The sequence below is a fragment of the Electrophorus electricus genome, chromosome 19 (genome assembly GCF_013358815.1).
Source record: "Electrophorus electricus isolate fEleEle1 chromosome 19, fEleEle1.pri, whole genome shotgun sequence".
NCBI lineage: Eukaryota > Metazoa > Chordata > Actinopteri > Gymnotiformes > Gymnotidae > Electrophorus > Electrophorus electricus.
In genome coordinates, this window is record NC_049553.1 from 14,912,095 (window position 1) to 14,932,952 (window position 20,858).

Below are 20,858 nucleotides of genomic sequence, written 5' to 3' on the forward strand. Positions count from 1 at the left end.
GGCTTCCAGGGTCACATGACCGTTTCCCTCTCCTCCTCCACCAATGGAGTGGCTTTGTCCTCGTTCTTCGATGGATCCTCCTCCTGGCCGTGCAGCTCCTGCCCTGACGATGGCATGGACTGCTCTGAGACTGAGCCGTTCTTCACGTAGCCCGGAAGGTTCCGATGGCCGTTAACAATGACAGGCCCGAGCCGCGTGGTGAGGTGTCCACGAGCCGTCACATTGGTCACGCTAGTGTGAGACACCATTGGTCCATAACTGTACGTGTTACTGCCGCTGCGAGCCTTCCTCTTAAAATCCAGAGCTAGGCTCCGCCTACTCCACGACTTCTTAATCTCTGCTTGTACCTACAGAGCAATGAACAAAACATTAAAGTTGACAGTAATTATCTGACTCACTTCCATCAACATTCCTTAAACAACATACTTGAAAACCTTTAATGATTTATGGGACTGTTAGAGAATTACCAACACCTCGCAGGTGCACATGTTACTGGGCCATTCCCTGATCCACACAGCTCCTGAATCAGCAAGATTCAGTCTCTGATCACAGATTTGCTACTGGACACTTCTGAGCAGCACTTCTGAACTCTCTACCTCACAATTACAATGTTAGGAGGCAGACGTCCAGCAACAGTGCTGCAACTGGTCCACTCGTGCCAACCTCCATGCAATAACAAGCACGTCAGTGCTAACACTGTGCTGAGAATGGTCTGCCACCATACTACCAGCAACTGAGTGGTGAGGAGCACAGGAGAAGGTGGATGGCTTAACGTTTGTACCTGTACACCTATAAAATATACACACCTAATAAAACGTGTGTATGTATAAAATTACCTCTTTATTACAGGTGTGTATTACAGGTGTGCCTGCTATAGGTGTGACTACTACAGTGGCCAGTGATTGTAGGTGCGTTTGTCACATTTATCAACCTCATTCCTAAGAATTAAGATGATAAGAGTTATTAAGCTAATAAGAGGTACAGGTATACAGGTAGTAGTGTGTCACTGTAGTAATAGAGTTACAGGTAGTAGTGTGCCTCTGTAGTAATAGAGTTACAGGTAGTAGTGTGTCTCTGTAGTAAGAGTTACAGGTAGTAGTGTGTCTCTGTAGTAAGAGTTACAGGTAGTACTGTGTCACTGTAGTAACAGAGTTACAGGCAGTAGTGTGTCTCTGTAGTAACAGAGTTACAGGCAGTAGTGTGTCTCTGTAGTAACAGAGTTACAGGCAGTAGTGTGTCTCTGTAGTAACAGAGTTACAGGCAGTAGTGTGTCTCTGTAGTAACAGAGTTACAGGTAGTAGTGTGTCTCTGTAGTAACAGAGTTACAGGCAGTCGTGTGTCTCTGTAGTAACAGAGTTACAGGTAGTAGTGTGTCTCTGTAGTAAGAGTTACAGGTAGTAGTGTGTCACTGTAGTAACAGAGTTACAGGCAGTCGTGTGTCTCTGTAGTAACAGAGTTACAGGTAGTAGTGTGTCTCTGTAGTAAGAGTTACAGGTAGTAGTGTGTCACTGTAGTAACAGAGTTACAGGTATTAGTGTGTCTCTGTAGTAATAGAGTTACAGGTAGTAGTGTGTCTCTGTAGTAATAGAGTTACAGGTAGTAGTGTGTCACTGTAGTAACAGAGTTACAGGTAGTAGTGTGTCTCTGTAGTAACAGAGTTACAGGCAGTAGTGTGTCTCTGTAGTAAGAGTTACAGGCTGTAGTGTGTCACTGTAGTAACAGAGTTACAGGCAGTAGTGTGTCTCTGTAGTAACAGAGTTACAGGCAGTAGTGTGTCTCTGTAGTAACAGAGTTACAGGCAGTAGTGTGTCTCTGTAGTAACAGAGTTACAGGCAGTAGTGTGTCTCTGTAGTAACAGAGTTACAGGCAGTAGTGTGTCTCTGTAGTAACAGAGTTACAGGCAGTAGTGTGTCTCTGTAGTAACAGAGTTACAGGCAGTAGTGTGTCTCTGTAGTAACAGAGTTACAGGCAGTAGTGTGTCTCTGTAGTAACAGAGTTACAGGCAGTAGTGTGTCTCTGTAGTAACAGAGTTACAGGCAGTAGTGTGTCTCTGTAGTAACAGAGTTACAGGCAGTAGTGTGTCTCTGTAGCTCATCTTAATATCAAGCTCTTGCTTATCTTACCTCTCCATTGCAAAAGCAGTATATAATAGCAACAAAGAAACCCTGCAAAAGGAAAAAGGAGACTTCAGCAAGCAGACACAGGAACACACAGTATCTTCCATAAGCACCCGTGGGAGGTTCATCTCCATCACGACTGTAGTTGAGGAGTGAGCTGTGACACCTGGAAAGAGTTGAAGAGCATCTCATAGTGCATCTGGATTTGCCACGGCACCCCCGACACCTCAGTGTATGGCATGGCCATGAAAACGATGTAATGAACCCCAAACAAGGGCATTAGCACCAGTGTGGACTTCAACAGCTTTCTACACACAAAAACAAGAAACAAAACGGTTTCTTAATAAATTACATTCTCTGTAGCACCACAGTTAAGCCATGATTTTCGGTTCAGTCTTTATGATATTTCAGATGAAAGCTTAGCATGAATACAGCAACAAACCAGGAATCTACCTGCAGGAATCATGTTTGTAGTGTGGAGAAGAGCTTCACCTCCCCAAATACCCCTATTTTAGTTATACCCAGTTCCCACCTGTAATTCACTCCCGTTACATAATAGCTGCCAATCAGGGTTGGCAAGGGCTGTCACATGCAGCCAATCACCACATGTTTTCATGTTACACTGGGTATATAACACTCAGAGGATAGCCCTATCCACACACAAACATTCACGGTCACTAATGACAGACACCCCTCCCGCCCCCTGAGAGCAGTCAGTTCTCTCTCTCAGGTGCCCATCAGAGACAGAGAGAGACAGAGGCTTACCTGTACTGCTGTCGGCTATCACATCGGCCTGCGTTACTCTCCCTTAGCTTAGTCGCCAGAACTCGTATTATGTTCAAGAACAACAAGAAATTGACCTGCACAGTCAAGACACACACATGCGCATACACACACACACAGTTTGTGAGATAATTCAAGTAAAATAAAAATACTGCCAGTAAACATAAAGTGTACAAAATCTAATTTAACCATTTAAATGAATAAAGTTTAGAAATTGTGTTTATTTCAGCGTCAGACCACAATTGAACTGAATGATGTATAAACTCACCACAATAGCCGTGAGAATGGGGACCTGGACGATCCACTTCAGACTGCCAGCACTCAAGTCCCAACACCTACACACACACACACACACACACACACACACACACACACATTTACACACTAATCACCTGCCATGCGGGCCTCAGCTCTCTGCAAACACAGCAAAAGTCTAGAGGTTTGTCAAGAGTTCCCCATCAGAGTCAGCTGCGTTCCATGACTATGCAAACAATACGTCACATTAGTACTGGGGAGACTTGACAGGTTCTTTTTGTTATCGCAAGAAACTGTGGGCATTTTCTGAGGGACACCTGTTTGATGATGTGATGGGCGGGGCTGGGTTGTTGCCTGCATGATGGGGGCGGGGCTGGTGTGTATGTGATGGGCGGGGCTGGGTTGTTGCCTGCATGATGGGGGCGGGGCTGGTGTGTATGTGATGGGTGGGGCTGGGTTGTTGTCTGCATGATGGGGGTGGGGCGGGGCGGGGATGGTGTGTATGTGATGGGCAGGGCTGGCTTGGTGTCTGTGTGGTATTGCCATGACAACCTGCTGTTACTCACTCTGTGTCGGCGAGAGTGGCACGGACGCAGGCCCACACAGTCACGAACATGGCTGGCACACCTGTGGTTCAGAACACAGCAAAAGCACTCACAGCACAGAACACTTACAGCACCGAACACAGCACAGAACACTTACAGCACCGAACACAGCACAGAACATTTACAGCACCGAACACAGCACAGAACATTTACAGCACCGAACACAGCACAGAACACTTACAGCACCAAACACAGCACAGAACACTTACAGCACCAAACACAACACAGCACAGAACACTTACAGCACCAAACACAACACAGCACAAACTCTCACAGCACCAAACACAGCACAAACTCTCATAGCACCAAACACAGCACAAACTCTCACAGCACCAAACACAGCACAAACTCTCACAGCACCAAACACAGCACAAACTCTCACAGCACCAAACACAGCACAAACTCTCACAGCACCAAACACAGCACGAACACTCACAGTACCGAACACAGCACAAACTCTCACAGTACCGAACACAGCACAAACTCTCACAGCACCAAACACAGCACAGAACACTCACAGCACCGAACACAGCACAAACTCTCACAGCACCAAACACAGCACCAACAGTTTAGTACACCTCTTCTTTAGTATTCAGCTTCAATTAATATACGGTTTCATTGCATATTCTACTTTGATGAGTAGACTGCTTTGTTTAGTATATCTCTGCTTTTAGTGTCCCACTCTCTCACGAGCACATACATGGCATATATAACCCCCACAAACAATCACAGTGTCACAGTACGGCCCCTCCTCCCAGACATCTGTGTGTGGGTGTGTGTGTGAATCACACCTGCTCCTCGTTATGTGTCGTTATCGTGAGTGCACACAAGTCTCTCGTTTAGTCGTGGATGTTGTCGGTTCTTTTGTTTCCTCACTGTGTTCTACACGGCTCATCTCCACATCCTGCCCAGCCTCCTGACGTTACACGCAGATGCACAGCTACAGGACCGCGTGTGGGAGTGTCTGTTAGCGGTGGGGCCCGAGGTGAGCGGCCCCCACCGCATCCACATTGTATGCGCTGTGCACACACTCCTCGCACAGTGTGTACAATGCAGGTGTGGTGGCGGCCTGAGAGGTTCTGAAGCTCCATGGCACACCTCACACTTGCCTTACATCACCATGATTGGTGAAAGCACAAGCCGTCCCTCGTAGAGAGAGCCGCAGTAATTACCAGATACTCTCTTTCTTATGGAAGGAGGCCGAGTGCATTTTCCCATGTCTTGGGTGATAATTCTGTATTGTGTGCTGTACTGTAGTCCCAGACCTCCTTGTCAGGAGCAGTGCTGGGTGAGAGTGGATCATCATACGTTCACAATTTTCTAGTCACTCTGACAAAATGACAAGAGTACTCTTTTGCTTTGAAGTCAGAAGAAAGTGTTCTGTCACCTAACCTCTAATAAATCGGGGCTCCTGTTTACAAACTCCTGTTTTCTCTGATTCTGACATTACCATAAAATGTTAAATTACCCAATGATGGTTAATTTAGCAAAGGTCACAGACTGCACGGTTTTCTCCAATGAGCATCTGCCCTGACTTACCCCATCCAATCATAGTGAAGCCCCAAAGGTACTTCCTGTCAGAGAAGAAGGTCATGAAGATGAGACTGTGGAGGTACAGACCCTCCACTAGGATCCAGTAGTAGTTGGTGGCCAGGAAATACAAGAAGAGTGTGACCACAACCTTACAGCCCACCTTTACAAGAGAACAAATCAACTCAGTACAAAGCAGGTAAACATTACAGACTCCATACACAACTTGGCTTGTCCTTTTAAACCATTAATTCTTCTCCGGGGTTAGGGTTACTGGTCAGGAACCAAATCAGAAACTTTGTCTCTGTGATAAGAACAAGGCCCAAGAAAGACAGTTGACCTGCCAGCTAATGTTCTACGAAATTAGATTTTAGATTTTAGCCTGCAATTAGCATGCCGTCACTAACAAAGAAAAGTGATATTCTCTCATCAGTTGAAATCCAACTCGAGTCTGATGCTAAGGTTATTTTATTGAGTAATGGTTTAAATTTTTCATTAATACATTTCGAGGTGAACATGTGGTGTACTCTCCAAAGGTTTTGGATGAACACAGACTCCCCCACAATCCAGCATGGATTCTCACGCTAAACTCCCTAAGTGGTGAAGGATTAGATGAACTCTCATGCAGTCTAACCGCATTTCCCCCTCTGAAGCGTTTTATCCTGTAATTGTGTTCATTTGTCTATCACGAGATGTCTCCATACACACTCAAAGCAAAGCGAGCATTCATCACCACATAATATGCTAATTAAGCACAGTTGTTGGTGGCAGGCTGAGTTAACGAGGTGCCCTGCCCTGTCAGAAATGAGCTTCAGAGGCTTCACATCCCCATAATGTAGCTAACTGAAGGTCACATGCCCCTTGTTTGTGAAGCTGGGTTGGACATGGAGAGAAGATGTTTGAGAAACTCGTTCTGGATCTGCACAAGAACAGTTGTGCAGAACTGGGACTTGACCTTCTCAGGTGTCCTTCATCATTCAGATGCTTTGTGGTACGTCACAGTGGAGAATCATTACAAAATTATCTTTCAATAGAAAAATAATTATTTATACCGAGGACTTATAATAACCAGTAAGTTCTCCTCAGCATTGTGTGTGTGTGTGTGTGTGTGTGTGTGTGTGTGTGTGTGTCTTCATATCCACTGTGTGAACCAGGGCTTAAAGGTTTTTAGTATGAAGATACAGACGTACAAACTGGGTCTTGTTGGTGGGCGGAGCCTCTGTGATGGACTTCAGGTCCTCCACGGTGATACGCTCCGCCTCCTCCAGGGCGGCTCCTGAGTACAACACTACGTCCTTCACAAAGATGCTGATGGCCCTCAACATGAAGGACACGAACAGATGCATGTGTATGTAGTTCCTGGTGCAGTGGAGTCGCCTGAGGTGGGGGGGTGGAGAGAGAGAGAGAGAGAGAGAGAGAGAGAGAGAGAGAGAGAGAGAGAGAGAGAAAGGAGCAAAGAGAAAGACATGTTTAAAAACAGGTGTTTTTAAAAACATAAAATGGCAACAAAATGTATTATTATTCCACTTAAAGTTATTTGTCCAAAAATATTTGTTACACAGAACAGCATAATGGTGACATCTTCTCGAAACATTCAAATCATGTTCAGTCATGTGTAATGACCACATCCCTCGATGCTTAATGAGATCTCAACGCATTCAGTTTGGAGGGGTGCAGAATCCGGGCTTGCCTGGTGCAGTGACCTCCCTCCACGACGTCCAAAAAAACGATTCAGAACCAATCAGGACCGCCGTGCGTCTGGTGACCAGAACCTGATCAGTTGGGCCCTCACTTTAACACATTCATCAGCTAAACAGCAAAAACTCTCCACAGCTTCTTGCTCTCACATTCAGACATTAGCCCCTCAGTTGACTGCGAGATGACGTGGGATCCTTTAAACTGTCAGTTTCTTCTCACTTTTTTAACAAATGTGTGGTATGAGCAGATGGGAGTGTATATGAGGCCACAGGCCCTGATTGCTCTCATAAGGGTGCTGTTGTTGGAATACCATCAGTTGTTCTGTATAATCCCTCTGAGTCATGTCTTTTCAGTTCTGAGTTCTTTGATGTTGCGTCTGGATGACTTGTGTAGTATTAGTGTTCAAACAGAACCGTAGAGGTGTAGAGAATTTGGAACCAGTTTTGAATTATGGATTGTTGCACATGTAGTTGTTGAACCCATTATGCATGTTTTTGTTCTAAATATTCCCTCAGTTTTTATGTCTAAAGCATGAAAGGCAGTTGTGAACAAGATCATGTAATCAGAAGCTGATTGCTAAGCCCCCTGTTTTCAGTCTCACGACCCGCTTGATAAAATGGCATCTTTGGCTCTGTTCTTCATTTTTAAAACGCCTAGTTTTGGATCTGAGCACTTCATCTGTATTAAGTTATACTGCATTCTGTAAAAAGATAAACAGTCAATATTAGACATCAATACTGTCTTCCTCTTTTTATCCACTAGTAACAAAAACATGACCATAAACTACTTTTACAAAGGCCTCTTTTGTAGACTTTGTAGTCTTTGCTTGATTTAAAAGTTATACTCGGTGCAAGAGCTCGGCGTGTGACTGCCTATGACAAAGCGTAATGGGGTTCCGCAAGTTTCAATTCACAGTCCTGATTTGTTTACACTTTTATGTGGATGGCAGGTATTCTTCCCTGTGTCTCCTCACTTTAAAGGTCTGTAGAAATCTTTCAGCCAGCCTCTATTCTGTGTGATAATGAAGAAATACTAACACGTGGCATTCTGTAGGTCACACGCCTCCACACTCAGGCTGTTTCGTCTGACTTCACTCTAAAAACACTGCACATTACAACGCCGCTCGGGACGAGTGCTTTTCATATGACAGCTAATTACAGGACTTTTACACTTGTTAGCCAGTTTAGAGCAATTTAGCTCAGTGCTTTAGATCAGTGCTAAGAGAACTGTGGATGTTTTTATAATTGTATTGACTTATTGATGTACTTGTATTATTTACTAAATTTCTTCTTTTTATCTTTTTTAGTGAAAATATTATTTTTTGTTGTCTCAGTGAGTCTGAGTGACAGGCTGAAACTTGGTCCCTGTATGCAAGCACTTTTTGAACGAACCTAGCTGCAAAAACGAAGGGCTACAGCGAAGCTTCGTAATGCGAGAGCTGGGAACTGGAGGGCCTGCTCAGTGATCTGGCTTGCTGGGCAGATCCAAAGTGGTTTCCTCTCCGAGCTGAATCTTTCTGCAGCCGGCCGAGGCAAGCAGGAGTCGTGTGCACATGTTGCAGCCACAGAAATAATCAACCTGATGGGACAGAAGGAGTCCTCACCCAAATCACCACGACCAGCACACAATCATGTGTGAGTGTGGATCGTCAACACTGGCACATATGGTGAGTATCGCAGCCGCTCTGTTACCGGTACGAGTGCAGCGCCCAGGCTCTGATCCCTGTGCTCCCGAACTAGGAGGGCTCACGCCGAAGCACGGGCAGCCTCGCTGCCGAGTGCCCATTTTAACATGGCAAAATCGCAAAACACACAGTTTAGCTTTTCATTCCACCCTGCAGCCTATTGACCTGATGTTTTGGCTCATCGTTAAGGTGGGGTTTTTTTTTCCCCCCACCAAGTAATGGCAGGGATCCTCGGAGCATACCGTGCCGGGAGGGAGCACTGCCGGCGGTGGGCTGACCTCCAGCCACATCCTGCCCCACAGAGCTCCCCGCCAGACCCTGGGCCAGGAAGGCGTGCACATGAGGACACGCTGACCTTTCACTGAAATACAACAGATTGGATAAATAATGAAGGTGGCATTAGTTAGAGATGGAAATGAGCTATTGAGCATGTCACCCAATATCACCCCACATCATCACCTGTCATGCTGATAGTGAAGGTGACATGCAACACTGTGTCCACTTGACTCTGCTCAAGTACGGTAAGGAAGAAGGACCAGCTTCAGTTCAGCTAACTGTACCCAACTTGTCTCTGAGTCAATGTTCCAAAAGTAGTTGCTGTCAAAATCTGATTACAGGAACACCTGGCAGAACCAGCCACGCTGCCTCTTAAGGAATACATGTACAGCTCACCTGACACGCCCACCTGACATGGATGCCCTGTCAACCATGCAAACCAAGTAGCCAGAGACGCATCTAACATCACCTGCTTCCTCCACAACTGGATGCATACGCCAGTCCGAGTTGCCTCGTCACAGAAACGCCAGTGCATTGCCTGTAGCAGTGTGCAGAAGCTCTGCTGGCTCAGGTCTAGCAAGCTCCAAGCACGCACCCAATGCTCTCCGATGTCATGAAAAAAGCACTGAGCTCCAGTCAGTATGTGGCAGTGTGCTAAGGTTAGGTGTCATCTGACACAGCAATGACAGTCATTTTCTTCTGACTCTCCCATTACAACTAAATCAATACTCTATCTAGTATATTAATATCTCAGTGGAGCATAACCCAAAAATATGTGAAGAGAGAAAAGATTCATTTGCATCATTTGTAACTTAATCAAATACCAACAGCACTCTGTGATTGTTTTAACTAAAGTTTGTAAGCTGCAGAAATAATCAGTAAAGTAGGTCGTGAGCGCCTATACAGATCTGAGAGAACACAAGGCCCATTGGGGAGGCTTTTAACGGCTGCGCCAAACGTAAAATCATTGGCAAGCCCACGGTTTCTTTTCAAAGTGTGAAAGCCTTAAACAAGATAAATGACACGATTGTACCTACCATGAACAGGTACCATATCTGTTAAAATACACTTTCTGAAAGCTTTATTTTTAAATGGATGTTCCAGATTTCACTTTTATATAATACATTTGCGTTTGGATGCTATCCATGAATAAACCTAACTTACCGAAAGTATCCTAAGATGACCACAGCCACCATGAGGGAGCCCAGTGAGATGGAGTAGCCAATGGTATAGATGAGGTACAGTCTGTCGAACACCTCCTGTTAGTAACCACAGCACAGACAAGGTTACCTGTAACACCCCCACCCTACACACACACACAAAAAAAACAAAAAAAACCCCAAAAAACAAAACAAAACAAAACACCTGCAGGTTTTGATGCTCATATGACTTTTGCCGTTTTCCTGCATGGCTCACCTGTGTGGCACACACAATCGCATATACACACACATATTTAAACATACACACACACTTAAACACATGCACACTTGCATACATATTCTCACATTCAAACTTGCACACACAGACCATGTGCCACTGAGTTATGATGATACAACACACTCCTCTCCTGTACAAGAAAGCATGACAAAGAAGTAACACCAGCACAAGGTCTCATATGTAGGGTTCATAAATTTGGTGTTTGAGGGTCAAAACACAGAGACAGAAATCAAGGCAGGTTCCTGATGGCCGGCAGACCACTCCCTGTACACATACTCTCACACTGTTCGCCGATACCCAATCAATGCAGGAATCTTTTCTTGAGCAATACTTTTTTAGTTGTCGCTCTTCCCGTTCTTCAGTGTTTTTCTTTTTAAATGTTAACGAGTCCTTTTGGGGCTCTTGCAATTTTTACTGAGATGAATTTCACACAAAGTAAACAACTGAAAGTAAAATATGTTAAACAAACAAAGGGGTTTGGAAGGTATGGAGACACCCATCTTCAAAACTGTTAACTGCCTGTGAACATAGTGTGTGTGTGTGTGTACGCACTGGCGTATCCCTCTTAGACAGAGGGGCTGCTATAACCATGAACTGAACCCAGCAGAATGGATGGGAACCGCACTGCACAGGACTGAACTGAACTGACGTGATGAATTGAACATTTACACACACACACACACACAAAATGTGTTTTAAATTTAAGGAAAATGTCTTTTGACTACTGATCATATCTACCACAATGAAAGAAACATGCTCTGTGGGCAAATTATTTTTGTCATGCAATATTTATAACTGAACAGAGACTGCAACCCATAACAGGATGTGTACATGCTGAATAAATGTGCGTGTGATGCTCTTACTCTCTCCTGGTTCTGGTTGTAATGACTGAGGTATGTGGCGCACTCGCTGTAGTTTGCCCAGGTCTTGTTGCTCACTGCTAGTTCCCAGCTTCCATTCACATCACATCTCCGGTAGGCATTCCCTAGAGTCACCACACACCCACACACACCCCCACACACACACAATTATAATATTATACATTATAATGTATAATACCCTGTTGTAATAATATACAGTTTAGTACCCAGTATGATTCACATTCTGACCAGATTTAGGTCACACAACTATCAGTGACCCTTTAACTCTAATGGGCTGGTAACGGACATGGCCCACGGGGCTCCTCGTCATCCGTGCGGATCGAAACTTTGACCTGCAGTAAATGAATCAGCCTGGCGTGTGTGCTGAGGATCGGCGCTGACCTGCCAAAGTGCGGGTCGTTTCTGCAGCGCAGCGCGCACAGACGCACATTCCAGCAGTTATTCTCCTTGACGGCACAGAGGTGCAGGGCAACTGTGAAAGCATGTGCATTCACACACCGTTTCCTTTCTCTCAGTCTCCAAAGTGGGAGAGGAATGAGAAGCATTCGTGGAATGTCAAGACTGCGCTGAGCTGGACGGACACAAGGGGGCAGTGTAGAGGGAAGAGTTGTGTCAAAGTCAGTGAGATAGAGAAGTGATGTGCAGCATGGTGTGTTCTCCTGCACGGCTGATGGAGGACCTCGGTCCAAAATGTCCTGTTTCTCTGGAAACCTTCTGCCTACTTTGTTTACAACTTTGATTACAGTACACGGCAGTTGGCTGGAATCCTCTTCGCGTATGGAAATAAAGTCACTACGACACCCACTGAGGCCCTTTTGTAAATTCAAACCCCATGAAGTTTGCGCTAAGACTCCCAAGGGTCAGGCCTGTATTTGGGTGTGTGCGTGCGCGCGCATGTATGACTGATTCTCTCTGCACACACACCTTTGTGGTTAAAGTCGTAGATGTACTCTGGACAGGTAGTAGTGATGGTTCTTCCAGGAGCTCCCTCAGGCCAGCACACGATGCCATCCCACTCAGGAAGGCAGAATCCCTCTGAGACACAAAAGAGAGGGTAGCATTTAGAGCCAGCCAACGCACTCACACCCCCGCGCATGCGTGCACATACACACATTTACTAAACAGTTAACAAAGAGAATTAAAGACAAATAGACAACGACATAAAGACCCAAAGAGCACAGAGAAGTGTGAGAAGATCAGAGAGGCAGACAGCAAGGTAGAGGGAGCATGACAAAGCACACACCACCGGCTCCCTTCATAACCTGTGCTGTCTGGTCTCTCCCTTCATAACCTGTGCTGTCTGCTCTCTCCCTTCATAACCTGTGCTGTCTGCTCTCTCCCTTCATAACCTGTGCTGTCTGGTCTCTCCCTTCATAACCTGTGCTGTCTGGTCTCTCCCTTCATAACCGCTGTTGTCTGGTCTCTCCCTTCATAACCGCTGTTGTCTGGTCTCTCCCTTCATAACCTCTGTTGTCTGCTCTCTCCCTTCATAACCTCTGTTGTCTGCTCTCTCCCTTCATAACCTCTGTTGTCTGCTCTCTCCCTTCATAACCGCTGTTGTCTGGTCTCTCCCTTCATAACCTCTGTTGTCTGGTCTCTCCCTTCATAACCTCTGTTGTCTGGTCTCTCCCTTCATAACCTCTGTTGTCTGGTTTCTTCTTACATTAGCTGTGTTGTCTGGTCTCTCCCTTTGTGACCTGTGTTACTTTGTCTTGCTCTACTGGTCAGCCATACGCTATTCGAAGATATTATTTTAAAAATCCTACCTCATTAATGAATACATAGTAGCCTATTACAGAGTATTAGGATAAGATGTAAATATAATTATGCTCTAGTTTTATCATCATCAACCATCTTTGAAAATATGAGCGAATCTGATGTTAATGGATAGAGCCATCATTCCAGTTTTAGTGCCTGGCTTTACTGAACACAGGGCAGAGATTTACTCCTCAACACAGGACACAGCTTTACTAAACATGGGACAGATATTCATTTTAGTGAATCCACTAGTCTCCCACTTCCCCAGCCATGAATAGCATGTTGAAGTGAGCAGGACTTTCTCACCTGCCCCATTAGGCCTCTGCTTATTGCCAATAACATCACAATACTGGCATCATGATACGATATGATACGCTGTTACACAACCAATTTTTATTAATGGAAATGTTACCAAAATAATAACAAGTAAAGACCAATAACACAACCAATGTGGAGAGCATACATGAAGAGTAATAAAAGTATTCCTGAACACAGCCAATAGCTTCTAACCTTCCACCAGAAGGGACGGATTTAACTCTGAATGTTATTAAAGCTCACAGACGTTGAAACACTTGCAGTTATGATTTCAATTAAATGAACATTTCTCCACCCACTTTACTCCAACGTCCTCTTTACATTGCGACTGGGCTGACTACAGCTGCTTTGTCGTGGGTTCTCTAGATGAGTGTGTTTTTGGAGGAGCCACCTGCTGGACATGTTAACTACTGCACTTAAACATGAACATCACGTTCACACTGGGTAAAGAATCCCCAGTGTATTCACAATGTATTCACAATATAATGCTGTACCAATACATTATACACAGCCTTACTCCCCACCCACACACACACACACACACACACACACACACACACACACACACACACACACACTTCTTATACACAGTGCACTGAATCTGCTATGCCTGCACATTTATGACAAAACACTATACAATTATCCAACCACACATCAGGGACAAAGGGTTGATTGTTGCCGTCCATCCCAGCAGTCCAAGTGACTGAGGCAAACTCATTTTGATGCATTTGCACTTTTTATACGCTCTTGGATGCCTGTTGTGTGTAGTTCTCTTGGTTTTGATAATGAGAGACAATTGCCCTTCACCCACAGCTTCTTGGCTACAGGGGATGTTTCTCAGTTTGCCTCCAGCCACTGTTATTAAAACCAGCTGCCCCCAACTCACCGCAAATAACTAGTTAAGGTTAGAACTACTCATTTTGCCCTGCTGTAGATCCATTACGTTCCTGATTCCTGTAATCAAAGATTTTCAAAGGGTGAAATCAAAGCCTGGGCCCAAATTTGCCTCGGGCGGGGCGACCCCGTGGGCAGGATAGACGGGTTTGTTTCTCCGCGTGCCGTCTCTGTGTTCAGCCTTTAAACAATGACTGTGAGTCTCCAGACGGGTCTCTGAGGAAATATGTTAACTATGGAACCACCTAGCACAGTCCACGCATCTCATATTCAACTCAATCCTCCCCAGTGAATTCCAGAGCTCTGATATTTCCACAATCGTATCTGGTGAGTTTGAGGTTATTGATGAAGTCATTTTGGGTTTTTTAAATAATATTTTTCTTGCTCTCCCCCCAAAAAAGGAAATTCTGCAGTGGCTTCAGCAGGGTGTGCACACAGGCCAGGTTTTTCGGCCCCTTTTTTTTTTTTTGCTATATGAAAGCTTTTCCTTGCGCCTCACCGTGCTGTTTTCCCGGCCGACCGCAGCATTTGAGCGCGGAGCTATTTTCACACTCGGCCCTGGAGGCAGAGGGCTCGCCGCAGACGCGGGCATCCTCCAGAGCCCTCTCAATGAGGACCTTGTTCCTGTTCTGCCACGGAGACGAGGAACACACACGCGCGCATGCTGGAGGCAAACGGAGGAGTAAGAGGGGCCGCCCCGCCCCGCCCCGCCCTGCCTCCTCCCTAACCAGATAAGTATAGCCACACCCACTCAGTCAGCTGCAGGGCATTATTGGACAAGCATGATTGGTGTCCAAGGGATGGAGGCACAGCAGAGGGGCGTCACCCACCCACCCAAATGTTCCTCCCACCCACGTCCCCCTCCTCAGCCTGCTCAGGACTCTGGCTAGGATGTGACCTGTGACCTCAGACTCATGAAGAGACAGCACGGGGCTTACAGTACAATGTCCCAGAAAAAAATGCACACCTTTTCAAGAATATGGTCAGATCACACAAATGTGACATCAAGACAGACTCCTTCTGGAGTGGAGTGACCTCAGTTGCTTTGCTCTTTGGCTATCAGAGACACGCAAACAGCACTTTGTGCAGTGTGTTTGTGCAGTGTGTATACCGTGTATAGTTGCAGTGTGTGTATGCGCAGTGTGTGTGCATTGTGTGCTGTGTATAGTGTGCGCAGTGTGTATAATGTGCACAGTGTGCGCAGTGTGTATAATGTGCAGTGTGTGTGATGTGCGCAGTGTATCATGGTCACTAGAAATTAGTTTCAATATTGATATATTATGATATACATACTCTTACCGAGTAAATCGATACAGTCATGGTTATATCGATGTTTAAGAACGTTTGTATTCTTTACCCAGTGTGAAACCTGATGGTCATGTTTAAGTGCAGTACTTAACACGTCCAGCAGGTGGCTCCTCCCACGACAAAGCAGCTGTAGCTAGCTCAGTTACAATCTGAAGAGGAGTAAAGTGGGTGGAGAAATGTTCATTTAATTGAAATCATAACTGCAAGTGTTTCAACGTCTGTGAGCTTTAATAAGATTTAGAGTTAAATCCGTTCCTTCTAGTGGGAGGTTAGAAGCTATTGGCTGTGTTCAGGAATACTTTTATTACTCTTCATATATGCTCTCCACATTGGTTGCGTTATTGGTCTTTACTTGTTATTATTTATTATTGTTATTGGTAAAGAATTACAATAGTAGTAGTAGTAGTAGTAGTAGTATTTGAGTAATGTATTATTCTTATTAAATAATAATAGTATTACCTTAATAAAAATTGTTTGTCTAACAGACTGATGTACTACCGTATTGTGATGACCGTATCGTAATGACCGTATCGTGATACATATCATACCCAGCCGTACAGGTCTTTCTTCTCTGACATGCACATCCCACCAATCAGCACTGTTACCCTGCACATCCCACCAATCAGCACTGTTACCCTGCACATCCCACCAATCAGCACCGTTATCCTGCACATCCCACCAATCAGCACTGTTACACAAACCCTGCACATCCCACCAATCAGCAGTTACACAAACCCTGCACATCCCACCAATCAGCACTGTTACACAAACCCTGCACATCCCACCAATCAGCACTGTTACCCTGCACATCCCACCAATCAGCACTGTTACACAAACCCTGCACATCCCACCAATCAGCACTGTTACCCTGCACATCCCACCAATCAGCACCGTTATCCTGCACATCCCACCAATCAGCACCGTTATCCTGCACATCCCACAAATCGGCACTGCCACCCAAACCCTATACATCCTCAAAACAGCACCCTACGTAATCTACATAAAAACAGCACTGTAACACTGTGTTCTCCAGTAACTGAGACTCCCTTGCACTTTTTAAAATGCATTTAATATACCATGTTCTTCTTCTTCTGATGGCTGGTTTACAAAAAATAAAAAATAAATAAAAAACAAAAAGATTTTCCCCTTTTTCCATACTGCTTTGGTTTCCCGTTGTGGTCAGGCTATAAAATAACTTGAGGAAGAATATCTAAGAATACTTTCTGTGGCAACCACACAGTGGATGATGGCACAGCCTTGCATTACGGCATTCACAGACTCGTAAAGTTTTAGAAACACTGCCATACACTTCAGAAGGATAACAGAAAATCCATTTCCTCTGTTGAAAAGTTATTTCAGATGTTTAACACAGTAGGCTTTTGTGAATAAAGATCCAAATCTGTGGGATCACAGTGCAAATTGTCCTACAAAAGTCTTTGCAGATCAACAATTTTGCATAGCCCATATAATTCTATAATTAGATATACTTCAAAATAATCTTATTAGCTAATATATAATAATAATAATCCCAAATGCTGAAGGAAATAAATGATGGAAAGGATAGCACACACAGAGAGAGAGAGAGAGAGAGAGGTATGAGGGGCTGTGTTTCTCCTCTGCCAGAAAGATGTCGCAAGGCATTAGAGCTGACAGAGTTCAGGAGAAAAGACGTGTGCACTGGTGTTTTCAGAATGTGAGCATATCTGCAGAGCGCTGGAGTTCCCAGTCAGATTCCGGTCCATGCCCTCTGAACGGATGGCAGCGTTCCGATCTACTGCTGCCAAATTGGAGAAGGACTGAGCAAATCAGTGCATTAGGCATGACGACGTATAAGCATTCACAGATGTAGTTATTTAAATATTTAAAGGACAACTGACCCTGCTCTCATATTGACTGACTAAATTAGTACTTATTCTAGGGTTCTGTTTATGTTGTTTAACAAACTCTAGTACTTATTGTTTATTGCACTTATCTACTAAGATAGACCTTATGTATTTTTACTTCCAGGTATCAGCATTGATCCCTGAATTTCTACAGTATTCTAATTCATTGGTATGTTGGATTCTAACCTACTGTACTGTACTACGATGTATTCTATGAAACGGCAATAAACGGATAAGAGCGTGCGCTAAATGCCATAAATGTAAACGTAAATATATATTAGGTATGACGACGTGTATTAGGTATGACGTGTTTGGCACTCCTGAAGAAGTGTCATAGCTGGATGGACATGGATATGGCACATATCTGCTTTAAGTTCATACCCATGTTCAGAAACACTGTGCCAAAAGTGTCTCGGTGACGTGTCACCTTTACGGTTAAAGTACTCTGCATTGTCACATTTTAGAAATCTCTGGCAACCTTTGGCCCAGCCTCTGGCCCCCAGTCTTCTTCCTGTGATGAGATGAGCTTCGTCCAACTGGAAACCCCCAGCGTGACTCAAGCAGGCAGATCCAGTCCTGTCTCCACAGGAGCCTGAGTAGGAAGCCTGAGTAGGAGCCCACCAGCCTCACTGCTGTGGTCACAGCGCCCTCCATCCTGCCCAAGATGCCCACTTAACAACTGAAAACAAGTGGTTAGCGCTGGGGTAGAAACAGCAGCAGCATGGCTGCGCCAGTCTCCCAGTGCCAGTCTCCTTGTGAAGATGGCCAATATACTGGGTGGAAAGCTTGCTGTGGCTACCGGAACGTGAACTCCTGCCTGACACGCGCCCAGTAAGACACACGGATGTGGTGCTCACTTTCTTGTGACCTGCACCGTCTGGCTACATCATTGTTTATGTCTGCAGTATGAAGAAATAAAAACGCCCACACCGATTCCCAAACTGTACATAAAAAAGGGACTTTGTTGCTTTAACTGTGTAACTAAAATGAATAAATAAATACACATTCTTCCATGCATTCTCACACTCCTCAGCTCAGACATGTGTATGCAATAAATGACAAGAAACAGTGTTGAGGTCGCACCAGACATTATGCCATGCTAGAACCTGCTGTTTTCTTCAAAAAGAAAGCAGCGATGCCGGAAAGGTTCTGGAAGTTTCTGTGATGAGACGGAACGAAGGCTGGGCTGTACTGAAAGGCCTGGAGCTGAAAGCACCTTGATCCCTTCCTCCCACAGGCAGATGTTTCCTCGCCTTCCACGTATAATAACGCACTCCCTCTCTTAAACGAGATGCTAATGGATCTTGCTGTCTTTGGCGCTCTCTGAAGGGGTAGCGGAACACGCAGTGCACGCTCCATTACGCTCGCTTCTTCTCACCGGCGGACAGATCAGACGTGACCCGCTGCACAGGCTCAGAATCAGAAGTTCAGAACCAGAAGCTGTAAGAGGACTGAACCCAGTGCAGCCCGCCTCGAACACAGCTAACGCGTCCCAACAGAGAATCCCAAATGGTCTGGTCACGGAGGAATGCACCGGCATTCCAGCCGCGCGAGACGTGCGTGCATGAAACATTCGTGCATGAGACGCCACGCCAGAGGTGTTTCCAGGCTGAAAACTCACCGGATGTTTTGTGTCGGGACTTGATTGTCCTCTCACATTTCCTCTTGGCATTGACCAACAGGTAGATCTGCTCCTCTTTGGTCAGGACGTCGTCAGACACAACCTGAAGGACAGAGGGGGGGATAATCAAACACAAACAAAATAACACTGACAGAGATAATATCCTCCTGGAAGATACACAGATCACAGAACACACATCTGTTCTTCATTCACATGGCCGTGCCTTAACCATGTTGGCAGCACATCTGTATAATTGCACTCCTTTGTCTACAGCAATTCAGGCTAAGGCCATGATGTGATAACTTTAACCCCATCACTGTGTTGCCTTCACACTACTGCTGACTGGAACTTGTACCAGACGGCATGACTAAAGGTCAATTAGAACTAATAAACCAGCACTGTTGTTCGCAATGACATTATTAGACCCCAACCACTAATCCACGTTTGTCTGAAATGTCTCGTGGTTTGGTACGCTGATACAGTGACGAGCAGAGATGTTGAGTGTACGCTGCCGTCCAACCCTGCAGGATTTCTCCAGTTCATCTCTGTCAGTCGTGACATTTCATAAGCCTCCAAAAACTATATTGACTTAATATGAACTGCACTTAATCAAGTCCATCTCGGTCTCACAGGGTATCAAGGTCATAACCAGCAGGTCTGACGGTTAAGGAATAGCTCAGTATAACACCAGGAACATAAATTCCATATCTATTCCCTAAAGTCCTGCCACAGATGAGCATAGCTCCCTCTGGATTTTTTCCAGAGCCAGACCACCTGTGCCGGGACCTGAGCACCTGCAACCGGACTGAGATGTACCCAGTAACCAAACCAGTGCCATGTAGTTATTACACTCCTGCCCAGTAACCAAACCAGTGCCGAGCAGTGATCGCATCGCCCTGGTAACGACGCAGGTTTTCTCCGCTATCTGCAGACCACCACCTGCTCAATTATTCAGAGAATCCAATAGTTATCTCCATCAGCACCCGCAGAGTCTCCTGTTAATACAGTTGAGGAGAAAGACTCCAGTGCCTCCCCAGTCTCCTGTCTCTTCACATCTATAGTCCTGTCAGCTGTGGCCAGTCAAGCTGACAGACCACAAGGAGTTCCTTAGTAAAAACAGTATTGATTTCAGACTGAGGTCTGGTTCCAACTAGAGGTCTGGTACTGACACACAGGAAAAAGGACTTTAAGCTCTAATCAACACAAACATGATTTGGATAAAGGACAAACCTTCTGCCAGGTTCAGACAGAATGATATAATTTGTCTTTCACGATGATCACTGTGTCAGAGCAACCATAGTGACATAACTTCCTGCCATGTCTTGGTTGGGAGACTGGCAACACTACATGTCTGACGCCGACCAATCACGGTTCATGTCCTTGTGAGAGTTCATAAGTGATTGTGGCCACACAAGTGCTTAGAACTAGAGATAACAAACAACATATCAAAAGCATTACATAAATGTAGCTAGCTAGCTGGTTCTTTGTGTGCAGACAGCTTTTGTTTGGCTTTGGGGAATTGTGCTCTTTGGTAAATGAAGATACAAGATATTTTGTAATATCAGGTGGTTTCACAATCACTATAAGAGAAAATCACCAACAGCAGCAGCATCCATCCTTCTCATCACCATGGTTACATATGTGCACTCAGTCATCCTATTGGTCAAATGTCAAGGCACATGTACGAGTTGTCAGACTAGTCAGGAAAATACAAACACATACTAACACGCTGGATGATTCACAGGGCGCTCATCTTCGATTATGTTACGAGACCCATTCCTCACACACACACACACACACACACACCTCAAAA

General features: G+C 45.1%; 1 protein-coding gene across 1 annotated transcript in view; it reads right to left on the reverse strand.

Annotated features, from left to right (window-relative positions):
• Window positions 1–2: 2 nt before the first annotated feature.
• pth1r (parathyroid hormone 1 receptor) overlaps window positions 3–20,858 on the reverse strand; it is a 48,618-nt gene continuing 27,762 nt past the window's right edge. The window contains exons 2-13 of the mRNA XM_035519674.1: window positions 19,046–19,148; window positions 12,191–12,301; window positions 11,249–11,370; window positions 10,113–10,207; window positions 6,481–6,667; window positions 5,300–5,453; window positions 3,722–3,782; window positions 3,169–3,235; window positions 2,883–2,977; window positions 2,284–2,425; window positions 2,124–2,165; window positions 3–347 (exon numbers count right to left, since the gene is read on the reverse strand). Coding sequence (XP_035375567.1) covers window positions 12–347; window positions 2,124–2,165; window positions 2,284–2,425; window positions 2,883–2,977; window positions 3,169–3,235; window positions 3,722–3,782; window positions 5,300–5,453; window positions 6,481–6,667; window positions 10,113–10,207; window positions 11,249–11,370; window positions 12,191–12,301; window positions 19,046–19,148 — 1,515 coding nt within the window. The 3' untranslated portion in view covers window positions 3–11. The remainder of the gene's footprint in view (window positions 348–2,123; window positions 2,166–2,283; window positions 2,426–2,882; window positions 2,978–3,168; window positions 3,236–3,721; window positions 3,783–5,299; window positions 5,454–6,480; window positions 6,668–10,112; window positions 10,208–11,248; window positions 11,371–12,190; window positions 12,302–19,045; window positions 19,149–20,858) is intronic.